This window comes from Pristis pectinata, chromosome 25 (genome assembly GCF_009764475.1).
Source record: "Pristis pectinata isolate sPriPec2 chromosome 25, sPriPec2.1.pri, whole genome shotgun sequence".
Classification (NCBI taxonomy): domain Eukaryota; kingdom Metazoa; phylum Chordata; class Chondrichthyes; order Rhinopristiformes; family Pristidae; genus Pristis; species Pristis pectinata.
In genome coordinates, this window is record NC_067429.1 from 8,655,762 (window position 1) to 8,679,620 (window position 23,859).

At 46.8% G+C, this 23,859-nt stretch overlaps 2 protein-coding genes across 4 annotated transcripts in view; both read right to left on the bottom strand.

Annotated features, from left to right (window-relative positions):
* Nucleotides 1-4,381, bottom strand: part of LOC127582930 (oxysterol-binding protein-related protein 6-like) — a 101,114-nt gene extending 96,733 nt beyond the window's left edge. The window contains exons 1-2 of one of the 2 annotated variants that reach the window (XM_052038588.1): nucleotides 4,354-4,381; nucleotides 3,933-4,100 (exon numbers count right to left, since the gene is read on the bottom strand). The gene's annotated coding sequence lies outside the window, so the exon portion shown is untranslated. Of the gene's footprint in view, nucleotides 1-3,932 lie in introns of both variants that reach the window. The other variant, XM_052038586.1, reaches the window with a different exon arrangement.
* A 4,290-nt stretch (nucleotides 4,382-8,671) lies between these two features.
* mrpl10 (mitochondrial ribosomal protein L10) lies at nucleotides 8,672-22,757 on the bottom strand. Of its 2 annotated transcripts, XM_052038663.1 has the most exons (6): nucleotides 22,611-22,757; nucleotides 17,842-18,011; nucleotides 16,021-16,185; nucleotides 11,791-11,935; nucleotides 10,036-10,328; nucleotides 8,701-9,697 (listed from the first exon to the last, which is right to left on the bottom strand). In XM_052038663.1, exons 1-5 carry the CDS (start codon nucleotides 22,648-22,650, stop codon nucleotides 10,066-10,068), a joined length of 783 nt encoding a protein of 260 aa, XP_051894623.1. In that variant the 5' UTR covers nucleotides 22,651-22,757; the 3' UTR covers nucleotides 8,701-9,697; nucleotides 10,036-10,065. The 2 variants fall into 2 exon arrangements, with proteins under 2 accessions (XP_051894622.1, XP_051894623.1); XM_052038662.1 differs by having other exon boundaries at nucleotides 8,672-10,328.
* Nucleotides 22,758-23,859: the final 1,102 nt, after the last annotated feature.

The following is a 23,859-nucleotide window of genomic DNA, read 5'->3' on the forward strand; positions in this document are numbered from 1 at the left end:
GTTTTGGGTCAAGGATCCTTCATCAGATCTGGAAAGGAATTAAAAGACAAGTCTTGCTTTAACCTGGAGACAGGGCAGAAGGGCAGAGAGAAAAAAGTGAACATCTGTGATAGGGTGCAGACTAAAGATATCAGGGTAAAAATTACTTTAAAAACTGGTAGTTAGAGACAGAAGAGAAAAACAGAAATAAATTGAAACTGAAAGGTACAGCCACAACTATGGAAAGAAAATGCAAAGAAAAAAAAAAGGACATCTTACCCAAAATCATTTAATTCAATATTAATACCCAAGGACTGCAATGTGTCCAGACAGAAGATGATATACTATCCCTGAACAACACAGAAGGCTGGAAGACAAAGATCAGAGTAGGAGAGAGACGGAGAACTGAAGAGACAGATCTGGAAGCTCAGGTGTCACCCCAACGTGCTCTGCAAAGCTGTCATCCAATCCACATTTTAATGTTGTGCAGTCCGCACAGTGAGCACCTCATGCAGAACACTCGATTGGGAAAAGTGCAAATGAATCACTGCTTCACTTGGAAGGAGTGTTTGGATTCCTGGACAGTGAGATGGGAAGGGGTAAAAGAACAAGTGTTGTATCTTTTTTAGTTGCATGGGAAAGTGCTGCGAGAAGGGGTGTGAATAGTGGAGATGGGAGAGTGAACTGGGGAGCTGCAGAGAGAATAGTCCCTTCAGAATACTGAAAAGGGGAAGGGAAAATGGATCCGGCAGTGGAATGTCATTGAAGATGCTGTAATTATGGAGGACAATCCACTGAATGTGGGAGGGTGGTGGGATGGAAGGTGAGGACCTTGTACTGCTGGGAGGAGAGAGTGTGTGAGAGAAGAAGTGTGGGAAATAGAAGACTACATTTGAGACCCTTTTACCTCCTACATTCCTACCATCTTGGAACTCACACAGTCCTTCTAGGTGATGCAGCAATTCACTGCACTTCTTCCAATCTACCATGGAGCATTCCGTGCTCTTGACATAATCTCTACATTGGACAAAGCAAATGCCAATTTAGTGAACTGCTCTGTTCAGTCTGCAAGGACAAACCTTACATCCAATCACCTGTCACTTTAATTCTCTACCCCACTCAATCTGACCTTTGTCTTTAGACTCCTACGTCACTCCAATGATGCCTGATATAAATTTGAGGACCAGACCTCAGCCTGGGCTTTTTGCAGCCCTCAGGACAAATATTGAATTTAAGAATTTCAGATAACATCCCTTTAACCTCCCTCCCTCTCCACAGATGTGGCTGCACCTTTCTGTTTCAATATATTTCCCTTTATTCTCTCCCATCTCCAAAAGCTTGGTTTCTCACTTCTCCAGTTCTTATGATGGGTCCTTGACCTGAAGCATTAATTCTGTTTCTCCACACCGAAGCTGGTTGACCTGGTGAGTGCTTCAAGCTTTTCCTATCTGTTTTGGATTTCCAGTATCTACAGTTTCTTCCTACAGTCTGAAGTCTGCCCAGATATGTCCTATTCACAACAGGCAGACGAATCCAACCCAGCTAATGACGACCTAATCAATCTACTCTCCAGGTCACCTGCGGAGTGATGGAAGGTATTGCTGGCAGTGCTAGTGAGCAGCATTTACTCACTGATGCACAATTTAGGTTTAGCCAGGGCCACTGGGTTCCAGACTTCGTCTCAAACTTGGTTCAAAGACCTGAATTCCAACTGTCGACCACATTCACGGCAGCATTTGACCAAGTGTGTCATCAAAGAGCCCTGGTAAAACTGAAGTCAATGGGCATCAAGGAGAAAACACTCCAATTGGAAGGAAGATGGTCGTGACGGTTGGATATTAATCATCTCAGTTCTTGGACATCATTGTAGTTCTTCAGGGCAGTATCCCAGCCTTCACCTGCCTTATCAACGATCTACCTTCCATCATGAGGTCAGATAGTTCACTGATTCCATTAGGAGTGACTGAATGGGTGCATGAGACTTACAACAGACCTTAACACCTTACTACAAAATGCCAGATTCAGTTTCCAGCTGGCTCAGGCACTTCCCTTAATTACTCAAGTTATTTGAGTGTCAGGGAACACCGTGCACCTGAGGATTTAGCGTCACAATCAGCAGTGTCACACCGTGCCTCCATTACAACCTCATGCACAACACCATTCTGAAAGCAGCTTCACCACAAGGGCTGACTTGGTTTGAACATACGGCCCGACAGTGCTTGGGACAACTGTGGGCAAATAAACTTCAGCCTTCCCGACATTGGCCACATCCAATAATAAAGGTTAGAATAAAGCTCTGGCACAGTTACCACACTGCAGTTTATAATGCTAAATACCCAATGAGGGTTTAGAATCATAGTCCTAGAGAGATGCAGCATGGGAACAGGCCCTTCAGCCACCATGTCCATGCTGCCCATCCATCACCCATTTACATTAATCCTACAATAATCGCTTTTTTTAAATTCTCCCCTCATTCCCATTAACTCTGCCCAGAATCCACCACTCACCAACACACTAGGGGCAATTTAACATCCCTTTGAATTCATCTCTGGGATGCGAGAGGAAACAGGAGCTCCTAGAGGAAACCCAAACAGACACAGGGAGAACTTGCCAACTCCACACATACAGCACCCAAGATCATATTGAACCTAGGTCCCTGGCACCACGAAACAGTGGTTCTACTAGTTGAAACACTATGCCGCTGGTTTCTTCTTGACATATCCAGGAGGCCAGCATTGCTTTAAAACAGAAAATCAAGATGTATTAAAAAAAATACAACCCAAGCTATGAATGTGGATACAGCACTGACAGTTCTACAGAGTTATTCAGCTATGATAATTTGCACTTGGTTGCATGTAATCTTGTGCATAGACATGCAACTGCTTGTTATCACATTGGTGAGGTCCTACAGCACAAGGGAAGCTGCACATCAAAAGTACTTCACTGACTACAAAGTGTTTTGGAACACATCGAGTTTGTGAAACATCTTACAGGAATGCGTCTGCTTCTCTTATCTAGAGACGCTTTCCCAGCTTCAGGGGAAACTTCACACACATCAGTGCTGCAAAAACCATGTTGCCAAACCCATCCAAAGCAGGCAGGCATCTCAGTCCAATCGTTGCCAGAATGAAACGTCTGAAAGCCTTTCTTCAAACTGATACCAATCCTTTGACTGAAAGTCCTTCATTCCATGAAGCAACCCTATTAGAGTTCAGCTTTAGCAGTACTCTGCAAGGCTGCTAAACTCCACATCACATCTATGAATTACACATTGTCTGGTGAACTTGACAGCAAAGCTAGGCAGAGCCAGTGCTGACAGGCTGGTAACAGATGAAGCTGGGAACAACTGAACTTAAAAGGTGTAAACCATGCAAATGCTATAAATCTACCAAGTTCAAGCCAGTCCTTTACTGATATTCACACAACACATCCAGCCAGGGTTACTCAATAGCTCAGCAGTGAATATGTCCCACAACCATAGGATGATTCAATGGAATGCAGAACCATTATAGCTGGGGCTGTTCAGGAGAAAGTACACAGGCTTGCAGTTTAGCCCTGGACTCAATCTGCAAAGTGAGCAAAGAGAGTAACCCTACCTCAAATCTACTGACAGAAACCCAAGTCAATTCTCACCAGTAACGGAGGAAAACAGACTGATTCTTGGTGCTGGCCTTTGTCTGATGGTCTTTCGCCTCAGGGAAAATGAGGAGAGAGAGAGCGAGAGCGAGAAATCAGACAGAAACTATAAACATCAGCCAAGACAGTAAATCGACTGCACACGAGGAAACTGTGGACACAAACGCATGCCGCAAGCCCTTGACCCATTTTCCCTGCTTCAAAGCATCGCTAAGAACCTGCCCCAACTCCCAGGCATAGCATTCATCTTTCACTCGAGTTATTGCAGTGGCAGTATGTGGAAGCAACTCCTCCCTGCCGTCCCATTAGCCGTGTACCTTCTTCTTCCTTGCAGGCAGCCCCTGATCTCCAGCCTGATCCAGCGGCCAACCTTCTGACCTTGCTCAGAAGCGAAACCCCAGCCCCAGACGTGCTTCAACAGATAACGGCGGGACCCCCCTCGAAACTCACAGCTCCAGGCTCCAGGCAAATGCCAGCGGTTCTTCCTGATGGAAAGGGGGGAGGGGGGTGAAAAAAAAGAATGAAAATATATCCCAGGAAAGCGGATCCGGATGCAACTGGGTCAAAGCTCCAACTCCAGCAGGTCTCCAACGGGTGTCCAGCAAACTCCGCCCTAGCCCCTCTTTTATTTCCAAAATGGAGCGTTCACTCAGGAATTTTCGCCGCTCCAGGGATTGAAATGCTTCCCTCTCTCCCGCAGCAACACCTTCAGCGCTTGCTTGTAGGGCAGCTCCTCACCTCTTCCGCGTCCACTCGCCGGGCTCCGTACCGTCACCCTGCCCCGTCCCGTCACCCTGCCCCGTCAATCATCGTCCTGACCACGCCCACGTGTCAATCGGGGCTCAGCCCCCGCCCTGCCTGTCAATCAGACAAAGCAAACCCCGCCCACCGGACCATCGGGGCTCAAACGCAAGGTCATTGACCTGAACCCTTAACTTTGCTCCTTCCTTCACTGATGCTGCCGCACCTGCTGAGTATTTACGGTTGTTATCTCAAGTGATCTTCCTCCCCTGTCAATCAGGGCTCAAAGGATCAATGAGCTTAAACCACGCCCCTGGTGTCAATCATGAACAACCGCGCCGCCTGTCAGTCAGGGTTCAATCCACGTCCCCTGTCAATCAGGCTAAATTCCACCCCCTCCTTCCAAGGTCCAACAACTAACGGGAAAATGAAATACCTGTCGCAGCCAATGGGAAATCGGGTTGCTTACGACAGCCAATAGGGAAGAAACATACACGTTGCAGCCAATGGTGAAGGTCACTTCATGTCGGAGGCAGGGGAAGAGCAGTTACTAATAGGAACCAATGGAAACAGACAGATATTTTAGCTAATATCAAAGGATACATGCCGCAACCAATGAGAATGCAACAATGTCTGAAGGTAACCAATGGCTGCGCCCCCGTGAAGTTGGAGCCAATAGAAAAAGCGGATTAGACCGATTAATCAAAGCAATGGCAGGACGCATGACTAACGACTCTATTAACGCTTGTGCATAACATTTGAACATAAAGTGAAATAACCACAGATGTTGGAAATCTGCAATAAAATTAGAACATCTTGGAAACACTCAGCAGGTCAAGCAGCAACTGTGAAGAGAAATAGCATTGCTCTCTTAGATTGGTGTCGTCCTGATGAAAGTCATCAGAGATTCATCCCATAAAGTTAAAAAAAACTATTAAGTTATTAATTGGTCATTTTAGAGTGAGGAATCAGTGTTGGGATCACTACTATTTACAATATATAAATAACTTGGGGAAGGAAGCAAATGCAGGCATGGTAGTGCAGCCGTTAGAGTAATGCTTTACAGCGTCAGCGACCCAGGTTCAATTCCCGCTGCTGTCTGTAAGGAGTTTGTACGTTCTCCCCGTGTCTGCGTGGGTATCCTCCGGGTGCTCCGGTTTCCTCCCACATTCCAAAGACGTACAGGTTAGGAAGTTTTGGGCATGCTATGTCGGTGCCAGGAGCGGGGCGACACTTGCGGGCTGCCCACAGAACACCCTGCGCAAAAGATGCATTTCACTGTGTGTTTCGATGTACATGTGACTAATAAAGATATCTTATTTTAAGTGTACAGCAACCAAATTAACTACAAAAAAGTGCTAAAACAAGTTGCAAAGAAGATATTAACAGTTTACAGAGAGATATGCCCCATCTGCACAGATGCTGCTTGACCAGCTGAGTTCCTCCAGCAGTTTGTTTCTTGCTACAGATTCCACCATCTGTAGTTTCTTCTGTCTATGGGGAGATGTTGATAGGCTAGGTGAGTGGGCAAAAAGTTGGCCTTAAGAGGGTTAATGTGGGAAAAAGTGAAGTTGTTTGCTTTAGGAACAAAGAACATGAGTATGGTTTAAAATTCCAGGAAGTTGAAGCATAGAGGGATTTGAGAATCTTTATGCATGAAATACAAATCTGACACACACGTGCATCAGGTAACAAGGGAGGCTAATGGAATGTTGGCCCTTCTAAAGGGTTGAAGCATAAAAGTAGGGTTATTTTACTGCAACTCCATGAGCGACTGGTAAGATCACATCTAGAGTACTGTGAACAACTCAGTCCCCCTTTTTAAGGAAAAATATTATTTCATTGGAGGTAGTTCAGAGGTTCACTCAGATGATCCTGGTTATGGGACTCAATTGGAGCAATAAATGTCATAACTAATGGAAAAATAAATTGATTTGGAATTTGCATAATAAAATTGCTGTGACTCACTACTATTCCATGAAGAATCCCATCCATAAATTATGATTTCGTTCAGAGGTCTAGATAGTGTCATAAGTTAGACATTAGTGCTTCACCTCAATGATACAAGTTCAAATGCAGCCCAAAATACCAATGAGGTAAAACATTAACTCTGCTTGATCTGCTAAGCATTCCTAGCATTTTCTGTTTTATTTCAGATTTACAGCATCTATAGCAGTTTGCTTTGTAATGGTACAAAAGCCCTGACCACTGGCTGTGGAGCTGGAATGCAGACTACGATCCTGGTCCTAGCTGACATGGCAGCAAGCTGTTTCTAATTCACCATGAATCGAGTCATTCTTGTTCAGGCCACAGGATGTAGAGTTATACTTGAGGCATGTTCTTTATACATTTCATTTATACATTCTTTGTGGAAGTGGACACCATTACTAGTTGCCCTCGAGAAGGTGAGGATCTTAATTGATGATGCTTATTATAGCTCTTTGTAGTGGTTTAATAGGACTTGCCACTTCAGAGGACAGTTAAGAATCAAAGTACGTTAATGTGCATCTGGACTCCAACCAGGTCAAAACAACAAGTTTCTTTACCTCTGAAGGAAATGGAGTTTGTCTGAGAAGCTGATAACTTCATGTGCAAGAGCTTTATAGTTCAGACTCTTCTCGATAAACCAAATTCAACTGATAGGATTTCAACATGAAACTCCAATAGTCCAATAACAAAACCACACTATCCAGCTGTAATCTTCACACTGAAGCATATAAAATTACATCTGTAAGCATGTACTGCATTGCAAATGCTTTAAAGTGTGAATTGTCACACAAAATACTAAAGTTGAAGCATATTTAAAGATAGCTTATTACTATGTAGATTGTTAAAAACAGCGGTATTCAATTATTACCACTGTTCTATAAAACTCAATCTGTTCAGAGAATTTACATTCATTTATTCTCTCTCCTGTTCCAGACAGGAATGCATTTTAAGGATGTAATAACAGGTATCCAGGAAAATAGTGGTAGGAATGTACAGAACCAAAATAGATTTAGAAAAGGAAAATCATGCTTATCTGTGGCAGTTCTTTGTGGGTGTGACTTTTAGAATAGGTAAGGGGAAAACCAATGGCATATAGTGTATTTGTAATTTTAGAAGGCTTTCAAATAACATCCCACACAAGAGAATGAGCAACACGGTTACAACAGGTGGAATGGGGGGGTATTATACAGACACAGACTGAGAATTGGTTATCAGACAGAAAGCAAGGAGTGAGAATAAATGGATCATTGTCAGGTTGGCAGGCTGTGATGAGTTTTGCAGAAATTTGGAGTTTGGACCCCAGCTCTTCAGAATCTACATCAATGATTTGGCTAAGGGAGTGAAATACTATACTGTATTTCCATGTTAGCTGGTGGTACCAAATTAGTGGGATTGCAAATACAGAGGATATAAAGAGACTTGAAGGGGATATGAATAAGAGGAGTGAGCAATTGACGACATAGCAAATGGCATACAATGTGGGAAAATATGTGCAGCAAAGTGAATGGATTCATAACAGAAAAGCAGAGTATTTATCAAGTGGTGAAAGATTGGGTAGTGTTGATGTTCAAAGGGACTTAGGTATATATAAGCACACCTGGCTCCCTGTGAACTCCCAGCCAACATCCAGGTGCAGCAACGAAATAATTAGCCTTTGTTAGGCAAGGATTTGAATACAGAAAAGGAGGTCTGACAGCAATTGATGAGACCACACCTGGAGTATGGTGTACAGTATTGGTCTCCTCACCCAAGAAAGGATGTCCTTACCCTAGAGTGCAGCAAAGATTTTACTAAACTGTTTCCAGGTATGGCAGGTTCGCCACACGAGGGGAGATCACGTAGACTGGAATTGTAATCTCTAGAGTTTAGAAAACTGAAAGGAGATTTCATCAAAACAAATTTCTTGAAGGAGCTGACAGGGAAGATGCTTCGCTGGCTAACGAGTCTTTTACCAGGGAACACAGTTGCACAAGAAGGGGAATTAGGACTCTGCTGAGGAGGAGAATTAAGACTATGGAGAGGAGAAATTTCCTCAGAGGATGGTGAACCTTTGGAAAGCTCAGCTCCAGAGGGCCTTGGAGGCTCGGTCACTGTGTTCATTCAAAACACAAAGATCATCAGCTTTAATGGAAGCAAGAGATAGAGGATAGTGCTGCAAATGGTACTGAAGTAGAAGATCAGCTAGGATTTTAATGAATGGCAGAGCTGGCTCATTCATATGGCCTTCTCCTATTTCTAATATTCTTATTTTTTTTAAATCACGTGAGCTGCAACTATTTAGGATAATGGGTAAGGCAATCAGTATCACTACAATACTCCAAGTTATCACAAAAAAAACATTTATTTTGTCAACTTAATCCATGCAAATGGTATGACTGCTGGAGCAATGCCCTTAAAGAGTGATTGAGATTTGTCTATTTATTTCCTTTACCTCCCTCCTGCTCTTCCCCCAGGTCCCAAAGTTTCACATGCTTTACCCATTATTCTTATACAAGCCAAGCAGAAGGTGGATCATTGCTTTTATTCAATGTCCACTTGTGTACACTTGCATGGGTATTAATAACAGGAACTGCATGCCTTATTTATCCTCTCTCTAGCTCAATTACAGCAACTCCACATCAGTAACAGAGAGCATGGAAAATTAAGCATCCACCCACATTTTGATTGGCAAAACCAATGAACAAAAGAGTCCACTGTACTACTGTACATAATAGAATCTTGTTTTATGAAGTGCACTATTAGTCATTTTGCATAGTGCTTTAAGCAATTTGTTCAGCATTGGTCCTGATGAAGGGTCTCGCCCCAAAACGTCGACTGTTTCTTTCCATGGATGCTGCCTGACCTGCTGAGTTCCTCCAGCACTTTGTGTACTGTTCATATCAAAGTCTATTTCCAAAATTTTGACATCCGTCAATTTACACCCATCATGGAATGCAGCCACAGCCCACGAGACATTTAATAGTAATAGACGATTCTGCTGCCACAAGACGACATATGTCAGTGATAATAAACCTGATTCTGATGTAATAGAATGGTACAGTTGCTTAATCACTATTATGGCAGGCTGCTCACCAACACCCACGGATCATACATAAAAGGTAGAAGCAGAAAATGCTAGATGTGCACACAAATATAAACTCCAAAAATAAAGAATATTCCTTTAGAGAACCCAAAACAGCAACATTCTTTCTAGTTTGAATGTTGATGTGCATTTCCGACTCTTTCACATATCCAGCGTTGTTTTTCCACCTTTAGCTAACACTCTGAAACTGTAGTCATTAATCACAAACATTGGGCCATATTTCACAATTGGTCCTCATTGAGCTGGAATATACAACTGATCAAACGATCCCTGCAAAATGAACATATAGAGATGGAAGATAAAACTCAGTTTTAAATTAGTGTGTTATAATGTGTTCATATATTTGCTTTAATTTATAATCTTACAGATCAGGCCATTTACAGTGATATAGAAGGCAAAAACTGCATTTTAGAAGAGGAAGATGGGAGCCACAATACTGTTGCATCCCCCAATAATTCAATAGTTCTTTACATCTGAGCGCAAACAAATGTTTGTATTTATTTCCGCTTCAATCCACGTTTTAACCCTACAAAATGAACATATGCAGATGGAAGATAAGAATGAATATTTAGTATTAATTATTAGTATTGCAGCTTTGAGATACAAACTTTGCTTTTAGTCCGTATGCTCTGTGAGCACTAAGATCCTTGGCTTCTCTCGGCTTCCTTCAGCTCCACCTTTGTTGAATCTTCCTGTCCAGTAGCAGCTTCACTCTGTTGTTTCAAGTATTGCTCCAGCAAAGTAGTGAGGAGCACAGGGCCGTTGTTCAGGAGCTGATATGTCTGTGATGTCATCTGAGTCAGCCCACTTACAACCTCCCCACGAATGACCTGCAGTCCTGGGAGCCTGGAATATTTAACCACTCCCTGTCTGCTAAAGAGGGCATTTTCAATACAAGCACCTGTGTAGGAAACACAGTATAATCAACAGATATTCATTTTAATGTCCTCTATATCCTGATAATTAAATGATTTTCTGATGGAGGAGGATTGCCAATGGGTGGCACGGTAGTCTAGCAGTTAGTGTAACACTATTACAGCACCAGCGATCGCGGTTCAATTCCCGCTACTGTCTGTAAGGAGTTTGTACATTTTCCCCACAACTGCATGGGTTTCCTCCGGGTGCTTTGGTTTCTTCCTACACTCCAAAGACGTACGGGTTAGTAAGTTAACATGGGTGTAAGTGGGCGGTGCAGGCTCATTGGGCCAGAAGGGCTTGTTACCGTACTGTATAAATAAACTATATAAAAAAAAGTTTAAAGACTCCCTCAGTCTACAATACGTCAGAAAACACAAGGGAAAACAAGAACACATTTGTCATCATTAATATGCTGAAAAGGAGAGTTATCCACACAAAATTTGACTCCAGGCCACAGAGGGAGATAACAAAACATGGCCAAACACTTCCTAAAAACCTCACAAAATGTTTTGTTTCAAGGTCTTAGAAGGAGGGGGGTGGGGGGGAATGCAAAGAATAGAGCCTCAGCAGTTAAAGGCATGGGCATTAATGATTTATGATTAGGGACTGGCAAAAGACTGGATTTGGGGAAATTATAGAGATCTCATAGGATTGGAAGGGGTTACAGAGGTGGGAAAGGGTGAAGCCATGAAGGAATTTGAAGATTAGGAGAATTTTAGCACCAAGATATTCTAACATGAGTTCATAAATCAGCAAGCACAGATGTGATGCACAACAGGAAAGCATGCGAAAATCCAGCACAGCCTTACATTAATTTTAAAGTCACATTTCTCTCAATGTTTCATTTATCATGTCTTATCACAAATTACTCGCACACAGTATCCCAACATTTTTATTTGTGTGAAGTCTAATCTACGTTTGAATGAATTACTACTAACTGCTTCACTCTCTGGGGAATCCATTTCAAAGATGATACAGACATCACCTAATCACTGAAATTTTGATTCCACAGACTAGATGCAATAGAGATGATAATCAGGAAGCCAAATACAAAACCAAGGTAAATCTTCAAATATAGTTTATTCCTTGACACCACTTATTTCTTTTTGCAGCAGTTAAAGACATGACAAACAAGGGCTGGCAGTAATAAAGCATGTAAACAAAATTGGCTGAAATCTTCTATAATTATGAAAATTTTTGATGAAAATCATTGGTCCATAAGGTAATTTGGTTTCTACAACTATATGCATTTTAACAACCATGGAATTTATATTGGCGATGCTTCAATACAATATTTTCTGTTTTGAAGAATAAAGCATTGTAATAGAAAACATGCAAAGTAATGGAACATGTGAAATTAACTATGAATAATTCACAAATTACAAATAAAAACAAGAGGTTCTCAATTGTATCTGGCTCTGCCATTGCTCTAAAGCAGCTCTTACCTAGTAAGGTGATCTGAGTTGTACTGCGCACAATCTGGAGCAGCTCTTTTGTTTTGGGTTCCTTACTCACAATAATGATATTGTGACCAATAAACAAAGGCAGCAGGTTCTTGTACTTGGTGTCTGTTAGATATGATCGCAGGACCTGAGACAGAAATAGTTGGAAGTAAAATAAGATGTAAACTTGATCCACACCATAAAGGATTGCATTTTTATGCTGGCTTGTAATATTGAAGTACCCTACATATTGCTCTGATTTTAATAGATCACAGCACAGTGATGCATCTAGAAGAGCTGCTGCTTCACAGCTCCAGCAACCTGACCTCAATCCTGACCTCTATGCTGTCTGTGTGGAGTTTGTGCATTCTCTCCGTGATCACACGTTTCCCTCCCAGTGCTCCGGTTTTCTTGCACACCCCAGGGAATATGGGTTGGCTGGGTAATTGGCCCTGGTGTGTAGGTGGATTGTAGAATCTAGGGCTGGGCAGCAATGGGTATGTGGAGAGAATAGGATGCAGGGAAAATTAATTGGGGAATGCAATTGCTCTGTGAACCGGCACAGGTTCAATGGCCCAAATGATCTCCTCCTTTGTTGCAAGGAAATATGGAATATTGACTGTGGAATCTCTATAAACAATAAAGAAACACAACAAGGCTAATTTTACTGTTCTTACTGACAGTCTTTGCAAAGTGCCTCTAAATCAGAAGGTTTATGCATTCACCCACTCTACACAAGCACATAATCCAGGCCAACTTTTCAGTGCAGTACCGAGCATGTTAGAGATACAATCTTTTGATTAAGACATCCAGTTTCAAACTAGTATCCAGGGCACTGTTCAAAAAGTAGAGTCCTGGCCAATGTTTGCTCATAAACAACCAGATAATCTGGTGTCAATTAATTATTCCCTTTGTGAAAGTTTGTCTGCAAAACATTGGCCTACATCAACCATACATTCCACTCAAATCCAGATCAGCACCAAAACAGAACATAGATATAAAGCTTAAATGAAGATATGTTTAAGACCTGTAACAAATAGGAAGTGAAATTACCAAAACATTAAATTACAAAAAAATCTCATCCGCAAGAATATCTTGAAAAACTATGTATTGATAAATTTCAATGGTGATTTACAAATGGATTGAAAATCAAACTGTTATAACATCTGTTCAGTGAAAGTTCTGCAGTGTGACAGCTGGTAAACCAGTGAGTGCAGTCAGGGAAGAGAAGGTACAGATGGAGAAGAGCAAAGAGTCAGAGAAAAGAGAGGGAGAGGAGTGACCACTGCAGGGAAGGAAGGGTTAAAATGGCAAGATGGAAGTTAGAGGGTATGGGCAGTATGAGTTGGAGGGAGGAGGACTTGAAGCAGGAATTAAATATTCCATCATGCAAGCCTATTCCACTATTCAATAACATCACAGCTAACGTTTTACCTTAAGAGTCACTTTCTTGAACTATCTCCAAATCCCTAAATTCCCTTAACCACCAAAAACCTATCAACCCACCTCAAGTATACTCAGTGACCGAGCTTCCTAACCCCCCCCTTGGGTTGAGAATTCAAAAATGGCTGACCCCTTATTTTAAGATGGTGACTCCTAGTTCTAGGTATCCCAACCTGTGAGAACTCTGTACTTATCCTGTCAAGCCAGATAAAAATGTTTGCACACTTCTTAACTCAAGAGTGTATGGGCCCTCTGTGCTTAATCTCTCGATAAATGCAAACCTGCTTTCCCAAGAATCATTCTGGTGAACCTCTGCTGCATTCCCTCCAGTGCAAGCATATTCCTCCTTGGATAGGAAGATCAGACCTGTACAATATCCCAGATGTGGTATCTCTAGGGCCCTATATAATTAGAGCAAGATCTTTCTATTCATGTACTCAAATCCTTTTGCAGAAAAGGCCAATATATTATTTGTCTAACTGTTTGCTCTATTTGCATGTTAACATTCAGCGATTTATGTACTTTGGATATTTACAGGGTGGATACCTGGAGGACGTTTCCCTTAGTGGGGGTGTCTAGGACTAGAAGACAATTTCAGAATGAAGGTTACCAATTTAAGATGGAAATGGGGAGGACTTCTTCCTGCAGATGATCATAAGTCTTTGGAATTCTCTACCCCTGACAGCAGTGCAGGTGGAATACCATTGATTATATTAAAGGCATAGATGAACAGACTTTTGAATTTCAAGGGAGTCAAGCTGTAAGAGAAGAGTGGGAAATTGTTGAGGCCAAGGTCAAATCAGCCATGATCTTACTAATAGCAGAGCAGGCTTGAGGGACCAAAATGGCCTTCTCCTGGTTCTTATGTTTTTACAAAAGCATGTAAACTTTCAAACGTTTTCAACCAACAGGTACAAAACAGATGACACAGTGCAGATTGGCATCAAACAAGGTTTTGTCACCACCCCAACACTTCTTTCAATTACGGCTGCAGTGCTGCACCTCACCCCCACCAAGTTTCCTGCTGAAGCAGAGATAACAAAGGACAAATGGGGAACCGTTCACTTACATTCACTCTACTCCACAACCAAGGTCATTGAGATGTAGTATGCACATTACATTTGCATATGTGCACATTAGGAGTTGGAATATGCCTTACAGTTAATATCCACAAAGGTCCTCTACCAAATTGTCCCCATTGCTCAACACTGCCGCCCAACAATAAAGACCCATGGTAAGACCCTAGAAAACATGGACTACTTCCATATCTTGACCCACTTCTCAATGAAGGCAAAAGTTGTTGTTAAAATTCACCATTGCCTACACCGTACCAGTTCAATCTTTGGTCATATTAGGAAAAGAATGTTTGAAGATACAGCCCTCAAACTTGGCACTAAGCTCATGGTCCACTGGACAGGAGCGATCCCTGTTCTTCTAAGGCTACCTAAAGCAGACACCTCAAAGTAATGGAGAGGGACCACCAACACTGTCCCCATAAAATCCTCCAACTCCACTGGCAGGTGGACTCTTGACCTCGATCTAGCTCATTATGACCTTGCACCTTATTGTCTACTTGCACTTTCTCGGTAGCTGTGACACTTTATTCTGCATTCTGTATTGTTTTACCTTGTACTAGCTTAATGCACTGTGTAATGAATTGTTCTGTATGAACGGTATGCAAAAGTTTTTCCACTGTACCTCCGTACAAGTGACAATAATAAACCAATTCCAAGAATAAACAAACCAATGTCAACATCCTCTCTCAGGCCAACATAACTACAACTGAAGCCCTAATTACTCAGTTGATTCTGATGGGCAGGCCACGTTGTACACATGCCTGACAAACATATTCCACAGCTATGACTGAGTGAACAGAGGAATGATTCAAAGATGTTCTCACAGCTTCCTTGAATGTGTAACAAAATAAAGTAGTATTTAGGAGGGCATTGAGAAGCTTGAGTCCATTAGTAAAAAGCACATAGAAGCCAGCATAAATGGCAGAAAGAGTCCACCACCTCCCAAACGACCCATTCCCCTGCTCCATCAAGGATCACCTGTGGCAGAGTCTGCAGATTCTAGGCTGGCTTCATCAGTTTCCCGAGAACCCACAGAACTGCAGTGGAAGCAAATCATCCTCCACCCCAAAGGACTGTTTAAGAAATAGCAATGGGTGAAATGGTAGGGTAATTTATACAGGCAATTTGTATTATAAAAATGGTTATAATTATTTCCATTGAAAATATCAAAGTGGGAATGTATAACTTTGAAAAAGTATGGAATTTATTTATTCACCGAGTTCAATTATCTCCCATGTTCCAACCAACCTTCAAACAACTCGGTCTCACCTCCCTGTGAGCAATACCAGAGAAATCTCAGTTTACTTTTAATTTTACATGCTAAATGGGTATGTTCTTTTCTGATTGTAGTTTGTCCTTATTTTCTCAATGGGTACAGTGCTAGAAGCAAGGTCCCATTACCTCATTCAAATACTTTTCTTCAGAAGCTGAGGCTGCAACTGTTTTTGGGCTTAGAACCAAGTTTTCATCCTTCTACAGGAGTGATTTTCAGCCCAGACCATAGGATAGGTTTGCATATGGAGAGCCTTCACACTGGCAAAATAGTCGAGTGTTATGGAACCTCCAGGAGCTGATAATTCCTGGAGGAGCCAGAAAATACATTTAGGAGTCCCTAGGAATTATCAAAAAGGGTCCAGTGAAACAAGTATTACTACCTAGTCGGAAGAAATTCAATGAATGTCTTCAATAATAGAATGATACGGATAATACAAACCTGATTAGGGAAAAATTTCATGCGAATATTGTGTTTTAGCAATCGATGTCGAAGAAGCCTCAGCTCCTCGGAATTGATGGAGTTGTTCTGGAAAACTGCAATCATTTTATTCTCTCTGAATGCCATTTCCACATCACGCCGTATCAGTTTCTCTAAGGTAGATGGCTAGAAAAGAAGTTTGTATAAGCATTATTATACATTGTCTCACTGACTAAAAATAACCAGCAAAACACTGTTAGATGCACAAGACAGATCCTATTGTAAGGGATCAGTAGTTAATTATAGAGGTTGATTAACAGACACCCTTCACCATGAAATTGACAACACCTTCTGGCCTCTGTAAAAACACAGTAAAATGCAGAAATCTGGAAGCTGTTGTCAGTGTTATGCTGCTCCTCCAGAGCATCTGCAGCATTTGCTAGGTGAAATTCATTTCAGTAGTTTGAAACGAATTTCATATTCAAGAAAAATTCCTGTAAAACTCACTGAAAATGAGCAAATTGAGATGAGTGATGTGTAACCGATAATTGCTCAATAACGACTGGCTTTGAAATGTTAGCATTATTTGTATACCATCCAATTTTCTCAATATTACTTCAAAACTCCACAGCATTTAAACAAAATCTTTTATATTCCAACTTTTACATTCATCTGCATGAATGCCTCAATCTTCATTTAGGACATTTTTAACTTCCTAGTTTGCTCTTTATAAAATTCTGGTTGGCTTCAGCATGATTGCTCCTTAAACAGTTCTGTAAGAAAGCTGTGGAATATTATCATAATAACACATTCTTCTTCCATCAGTGCTGTTGATAGTTATCAGCATCAAGAATGTTGATTGCTTTTTCTCCTCTATCTCAAGAGCATGAAGGACAATTATTAACATCATACCCCAGCCAGGAACAGTTAATTCACACTGAATCCTTATCTGACTGCTAAAGTTCCATGCTGGACTGACATTTCATGAAATGCATACACAAATTATGATTTTAATCAGATTTCTGTAAATCAGCTGTTGTTACATAGTACAGTTACAGTACCAAGTCTTTGCTACTTTTATTTGCTGCAAAAACAATGCTCATAAATTGACTGCTGGCACAAATCCAACAACAGAGCAGCCCATCCATAGCTTTCAATAGATTTGTCTTTCCTCTCCATTCTGTTCTAAAGGAATATTTTCCCCAAGAGCTTTCTTCAGAAGGAAACATTTTTAGCTCTAATGTAAAAGATTGATGGCAGAGAAATTCATATTGTTCAGGTGTAACATCTGATTTCTTAATTCCACCTGAGAAAACAGACAAAACCTTATTTTATTGTATCCTTTTCACTTTTGTAATTATAAAAAATAATTACAATTTAGAAGATATACGTGATAAAAAGGATATGATGAAGTAAACAACTCTATTTTATATCTTTTTGATTCTAGTAATTTTTTTTGTTTAGTAGGAACAATGTTCCATACAAAGCACCCACCTGGAAAATGTCTCATCTCCACACAAGGCCTTCCCAATATCTATTTTGTTTTGCCACTGATGAAATACCAAGCACCCCTACCTTACGTGGGCAACAATTTAAAAGATTAAGCAGTATCAGCAATATATCTACAAATTGCAAAGTCTGCTCTTTATCAAAAATTGAAGGGAATGGTGAGACAACCTACACAGCTGTTGTTACAAAGGACGACACGAAATAAATAATTCTTTGCTCCATGAAAAATATACTTCAAGATTATATTCAAGGTTAAGCTCTACAAAACTTTGCACACTACGGAGGAAAGAAATGTTAATTAAAGCAAAGTGCATGCCCACTAAATGTCTTCACCTCCTGAACTTCCTGCTGCCTGGGTCTGATGCATCTTTCCGGGATGGCAGGCTTTGGTGGGATATATTCCGTGACAGCCAATAGCTTCTGACGCAGTATGTGCATGGGCTTGCGGTGGCGTGTAACTGCTTTAGATCCATGGCGCACAAAAAATTGGAATGGAAACCACCCTTTAAAACAAAAAGGAGTCTTCACCTTAATAAACCGCTCGAGAAGCTAAACATCTTCATGTCATTTTTTAAAAAACTTTCAAGCAGTCAGCATGAGCTTAATAGAACACTAAATTTAGCCATCCCCAGCAGGTAAAAGGATGGAGGAGCCGGGAAAGGGAGAAACCATCTTTCAACAATATCACACTGGTTCACCTTCAAGGAGACACAAGAGACTGCAGATGCTGGAATCTCAAGCAAAAAAGTAGCTGCTGGAAGAATTCAGCAGATCAAGCAAGCACTTGTGAAGGCAAAGGGATTGTCGGCGTTGAGACATAATGCAAGGTCTCGGCCCAAAATGTTGACTGTCCCTTTGCTTCCACAAATGCTGCTTCAAGCAGTTCTTCAAGCAGTTTATATTTTATATCTTCAAAAAAGTGTATGACAAAGACTTGTAGTGGCCAAAGTCTATTTTCTCCTTTGAAAAAGTCCAAATCAAGAAATTGTTCAGGATCCTACAATCAAACAAACATTTCCTTAAAGTCAGTCCAGTTCATGCAGGTGCCAAGAACAATGAAACTCAACGGGCAATTGGACTACATGCACAGCAGCCAAGCATAACCGAGTTTTCACACAAGTGTCTATGTGGGGTCAGCATCAGGGGAGCCCGGGGGTGAGGGTGTCAGCATCAGGGGAGCCTGGGGGGGGGGGGGGGGGGCGGGTCAGCATCAGGGAGCCTGGGGGGGGGGGGGCGGGTCAGCATCAGGGGAGCCTGGGGGGGGGGGGCGGGTCAGCATCAGGGGAGCCTGGGGAGGGGGGGTCAGCATCAGGGGAGCCTGGGGGGGGGGGGGAGCCTGGGAGGGGGGGGGGGAGCCTGGGGGGGGGGGTCAGCATCAGGGGAGCCTGGGGGGGGGGGGGTCAGCATCAGGGGAGCCTGGGGGGGGGGGTCAGCATCAGGGGAGCCTGGGGGGGGGGGGTCAGCATCAGGGGAGCCTGGGGGAGGGGGGGGGTCAGCAACAGGGGAGCCTGGGGGGGGGGGGTCAGCATCAGGGGAGCCTGGGGGAGGAGGGGGGGTCAGCATCAGGGGAGCCTGGGGGAGGGGGGGGGGTCAGCATCAGGGGAGCCTGGGGGGGGGGCGGGTCAGCATCAGGGGAGCCTGGGGGGGGGGGCGGGTCAGCATCAGGGGAGCCTGGGGGAGGGGGGGTCAGCATCAGGGGAGCCTGGGGGAGGGGGGGGTCAGCATCAGGGGAGCCTGGGGGAGGGGGGGGTCAGCATCAGGGGAGCCTGGGGGAGGGGGGGGTCAGCATCAGGGGAGCCTGGGGGGGGGGGTCAGCATCAGGGGAGCCTGGGGGGGGGGGGGTCAGCATCAGGGGAGCCTGGGGGAGGGGGGGGTCAGCATCAGGGGAGCCTGGGGGGGGGGGGGTCAGCATCAGGGGAGCCTGGGGGAGGGGGGGGGGAGGGGGGGGGGGGGGGGGGGGGGGGGGTGGGGGTCAGGGGGAGCCTGGGGGTGAGGGTGTCAGCATCAGGGGAGCCTGGGGGGGGGGGGTCAGCATCAGGGGAGCCTGGGGGAGGGGGGGGGTCAGCATCAGGGGAGCCTGGGGGGGGGGGTCAGCATCAGGGGAGCCTGGGGGAGGGGGGGGGGTCAGCATCAGGGGAGCCTGGGGGGGAGGGTGTCAGCATCAGGGGAGCCTGGGGGTGAGGGTGTCAGCATCAGGGGAGCCTGGGGGTGAGGGTGTCAGCATCAGGGGAGCCTGGGGTGAGGGTGTCAGCATCAGGGGAGCCTGGGGGTGAGGGTGTCAGCATCAGGGGAGCCTGGGGGTGAGGGTGTCAGCATCAGGGGAGCCTGGGGGTGAGGGTGTCAGCATCAGGGGAGCCTGGGGGTGAGGGTGTCAGCATCAGGGGAGCCTGGGGGTGAGGGTGTCAGCATCAGGGGAGCCTGGGGGGGGGGGGGGGTCAGCATCAGGGGGCGCCGGGGGGAGGGGGGGGGGTCAGCATCAGGGGAGCCTGGGGGGGGGGGGTCAGCATCAGGGGAGCCTGGGGGAGGGGGGGGGGTCAGCATCAGGGGAGCCTGGGGGTGAGGGTGTCAGCATCAGGGGAGCCTGGGGGTGAGGGTGTCAGCATCAGGGGAGCCTGGGGGTGAGGGTGTCAGCATCAGGGGAGCCTGGGGGTGAGGGTGTCAGCATCAGGGGAGCCTGGGGGTGAGGGTGTCAGCATCAGGGGAGCCTGGGGGTGAGGGTGTCAGCATCAGGGGAGCCTGGGGGTGAGGGTGTCAGCATCAGGGGAGCCTGGGGGTGAGGGTGTCAGCATCAGGGGAGCCTGGGGGGGAGGGTGTCAGCATCAGGGGAGCCTGGGGGTGAGGGTGTCAGCATCAGGGGAGCCTGGGGGTGAGGGTGTCAGCATCAGGGGAGCCTGGGGGGGAGGGGGTCAGCATCAGGGGAGCCTGGGGGTGAGGGTGTCAGCATCAGGGGAGCCTGGGGGGTGAGGGTGTCAGCATCAGGGGAGCCTGGGGGTGAGGGTGTCAGCATCAGGGGAGCCTGGGGGTGAGGGTGTTCAGCATCAGGGGAGCCCTGGGGGGTGAGGGTGTCAGCATCAGGGGAGCCTGGGGGTGAGGGTGTCAGCATCAGGGGAGCCTGGGGTGAGGGGTGTCAGCATCAGGGGAGCCTGGGGGTGAGGGGTGTCAGCATCCAGGGGAGCCTGGGGGGAGGGGTGTCAGCCATCAGGGGAGCCTGGGGGTGAGGTGTCAGCATCAGGGGAGCCTGGGGGTGAGGGTGTCAGGCATCAGGGGAGCCTGGGGGTGAGGGTGTCCAGCATCAGGGAGCCTGGGGGTGAGGGTGTCAGCATCAGGGAGAGCCTGGGGGTGAGGGTGTCAGCATCAGGGGAGACCTGGGGGTGAGGGTGTCAGCATCAGGGGAGCCTGGGGGTGAGGGTGTCAGCATCAGGGGAGCCTGGGGGTGAGGGTGTCAGCATCAGGGGAGCCTGGGGGTGAGGGTGTCAGCATCAGGGGAGCCTGGGGGTGAGGGTGTCAGCATCAGGGGAGCCTGGGGGTGAGGGTGTCAGCATCAGGGGAGCCTGGGGGTGAGGGTGTCAGCATCAGGGGAGCCTGGGGGTGAGGGTGTCAGCATCAGGGGAGCCTGGGGGTGAGGGTGTCAGCATCAGGGGAGCCTGGGGGTGAGGGTGTCAGCATCAGGGGAGCCTGGGGGTGAGGGTGTCAGCATCAGGGGAGCCTGGGGGTGAGGGTGTCAGCATCAGGGGAGCCTGGGGGTGAGGGTGTCAGCATCAGGGGAGCCTGGGGGTGAGGGTGTCAGCATCAGGGGAGCCTGGGGGTGAGGGTGTCAGCATCAGGGGAGCCTGGGGGTGAGGGTGTCAGCATCAGGGGAGCCTGGGGGTGAGGGTGTCAGCATCAGGGGAGCCTGGGGGTGAGGGTGTCAGCATCAGGGGAGCCTGGGGGTGAGGGTGTCAGCATCAGGGGAGCCTGGGGGTGAGGGTGTCAGCATCAGGGGAGCCTGGGGGTGAGGGTGTCAGCATCAGGGGAGCCTGGGGGTGAGGGTGTCAGCATCAGGGGAGCCTGGGGGTGAGGGTGTCAGCATCAGGGGAGCCTGGGGGTGAGGGTGTCAGCATCAGGGGAGCCTGGGGGTGAGGGTGTCAGCATCAGGGGAGCCTGGGGGTGAGGGTGTCAGCATCAGGGGAGCCTGGGGGTGAGGGTGTCAGCATCAGGGGAGCCTGGGGGGTGAGGGTGTCAGCATCAGGGGAGCCTGGGGGGTGAGGGTGTCAGCATCAGGGGAGCCTGGGGGTGAGGGGTGTCAGCATCAGGGGAGCCTGGGGGTGAGGGTGTCAGCATCAGGGGAGCCTGGGGGTGAGGGTGTCAGCATCAGGGGAGCCTGGGGGTGAGGGTGTCAGCATCAGGGGAGCCTGGGGGTGAGGGTGTCAGCATCAGGGGAGCCTGGGGGTGAGGGTGTCAGCATCAGGGGAGCCTGGGGGTGAGGGTGTCAGCATCAGGGGAGCCTGGGGGTGAGGGTGTCAGCATCAGGGGAGCCTGGGGGTGAGGGTGTCAGCATCAGGGGAGCCTGGGGGTGAGGGTGTCAGCATCAGGGGAGCCTGGGGGTGAGGGTGTCAGCATCAGGGGAGCCTGGGGGTGAGGGTGTCAGCATCAGGGGAGCCTGGGGGTGAGGGTGTCAGCATCAGGGGAGCCTGGGGGTGAGGGTGTCAGCATCAGGGGAGCCTGGGGGTGAGGGTGTCAGCATCAGGGGAGCCTGGGGGTGAGGGTGTCAGCATCAGGGGAGCCTGGGGGTGAGGGTGTCAGCATCAGGGGAGCCTGGGGGTGAGGGTGTCAGCATCAGGGGAGCCTGGGGGTGAGGGTGTCAGCATCAGGGGAGCCTGGGGGTGAGGGTGTCAGCATCAGGGGAGCCTGGGGGTGAGGGTGTCAGCATCAGGGGAGCCTGGGGGGGGGGGGGAACTGGCCGGGAAGATGGAGATCTGGGGCGGTGACAGTGAACCCCTGGGTTCGAGCCCCCGCTCCCTCCGCCCCGGCGCTCACTGGATCCAGCGCCACAGGACGGACGGAAGGACCGGGGGACCGGGGGGGGCCGAGCGGCGCCACCGCCCGCCCGGCCCCTCGCTCACCTCTGGAGCTCAGCAGCAGCCTCCCGCTCACCGCCGCCATCTTCTCGGACACTCCACAACAAACTCGCCCGCGATTCGTCGGAACCCGAAACCCGCAGCTAATCCGAAGGGACCGCAGAACCGACCAATTAGCAGCAGGGGAGCAGGAGGAGGAGCCAATCAGAATAAAGGAGGAGCCGCGAATGCAAATCCCCATTGAACGCAACTCGACCCGCCCACAGCGCCGAGGTCCGTCCACAGCGCCCCCCGCCGGACTGGAGGGGAAGCTGCAGCAGCACCTCCCCGTCGCCGGACCGAGCGGGTTGGGATCTGCAGAGACACCAGAGATTGTTCAGATACTGGAATCCGGAGCAACGCACACAACATGCTGGAGGAACTCAGTTGGTATTGTTTTATTATTGTCATTTGTACCGAGGGACAGTGAAAAACTTGTCTTGCATACCTTTCATACAGATCAATTCATTACACAGTGCAATGAGGTAGTACAGAGTAAAAATAACAGAGTAAAGTGTCACAGCTACAGAGGAAATGCAGTGCAGGCAGGCAATAAAGTGCACAGTCATAACAGTGTAGATTGTGAGGTCAAGAGTCCATATCATCATATAAGGGAACCATTCAATAGTCTTATTACAGCAGAATAGAAGCTGTCTTTGAGCCTGGTTTTATGTGCCCTCCGGCTCCTGTATCTTCTGCCTGACGGGAGAGGAGAAAAGAGAGAATGACCCAGGTGGGTGGGGTCTTTGATTACGCTGGCTGCTTCACCAAGGCAGCGAGAGGTATAGACAGAGTCCAAGGAGGGGAGGCTGGTTTACAATGATGTGCTGGGCTGTATCCACAACTCTCTGCAGTTTCTTGCGGTCCCAGGCAAAGCAGTTGCCATACCAAGTCGTGATGCATCCAGATAGGACACTTTCTATGGTGCATCGATAAAAGTTGATGAGTGTCAAAGGGGACATGCTAAATTTCTCTAGCCTCCTGAGGAAGTAGAGGTGCTGGTGAGCCTTGTTGGCCATGGCGTCTACGTGGTTGGACCAGGACAGGCTGTTGGTGATGTTCACTCCCAGGAACTTGAGCTCTCAACCCTCTCGACCTCAGCACCCTTGGTGTAGATAGGTGCATGTGCACCATGACCCTTCCCAAAGTCAATGACCAGCTCTTTTGTTTGTCAGAGAGAATGTCACAGCTGCACTCATAGAGGACGTACTAGAGGGCTCATCCACTGAGGCAATGTGGGTAGAGCTCAAAAATA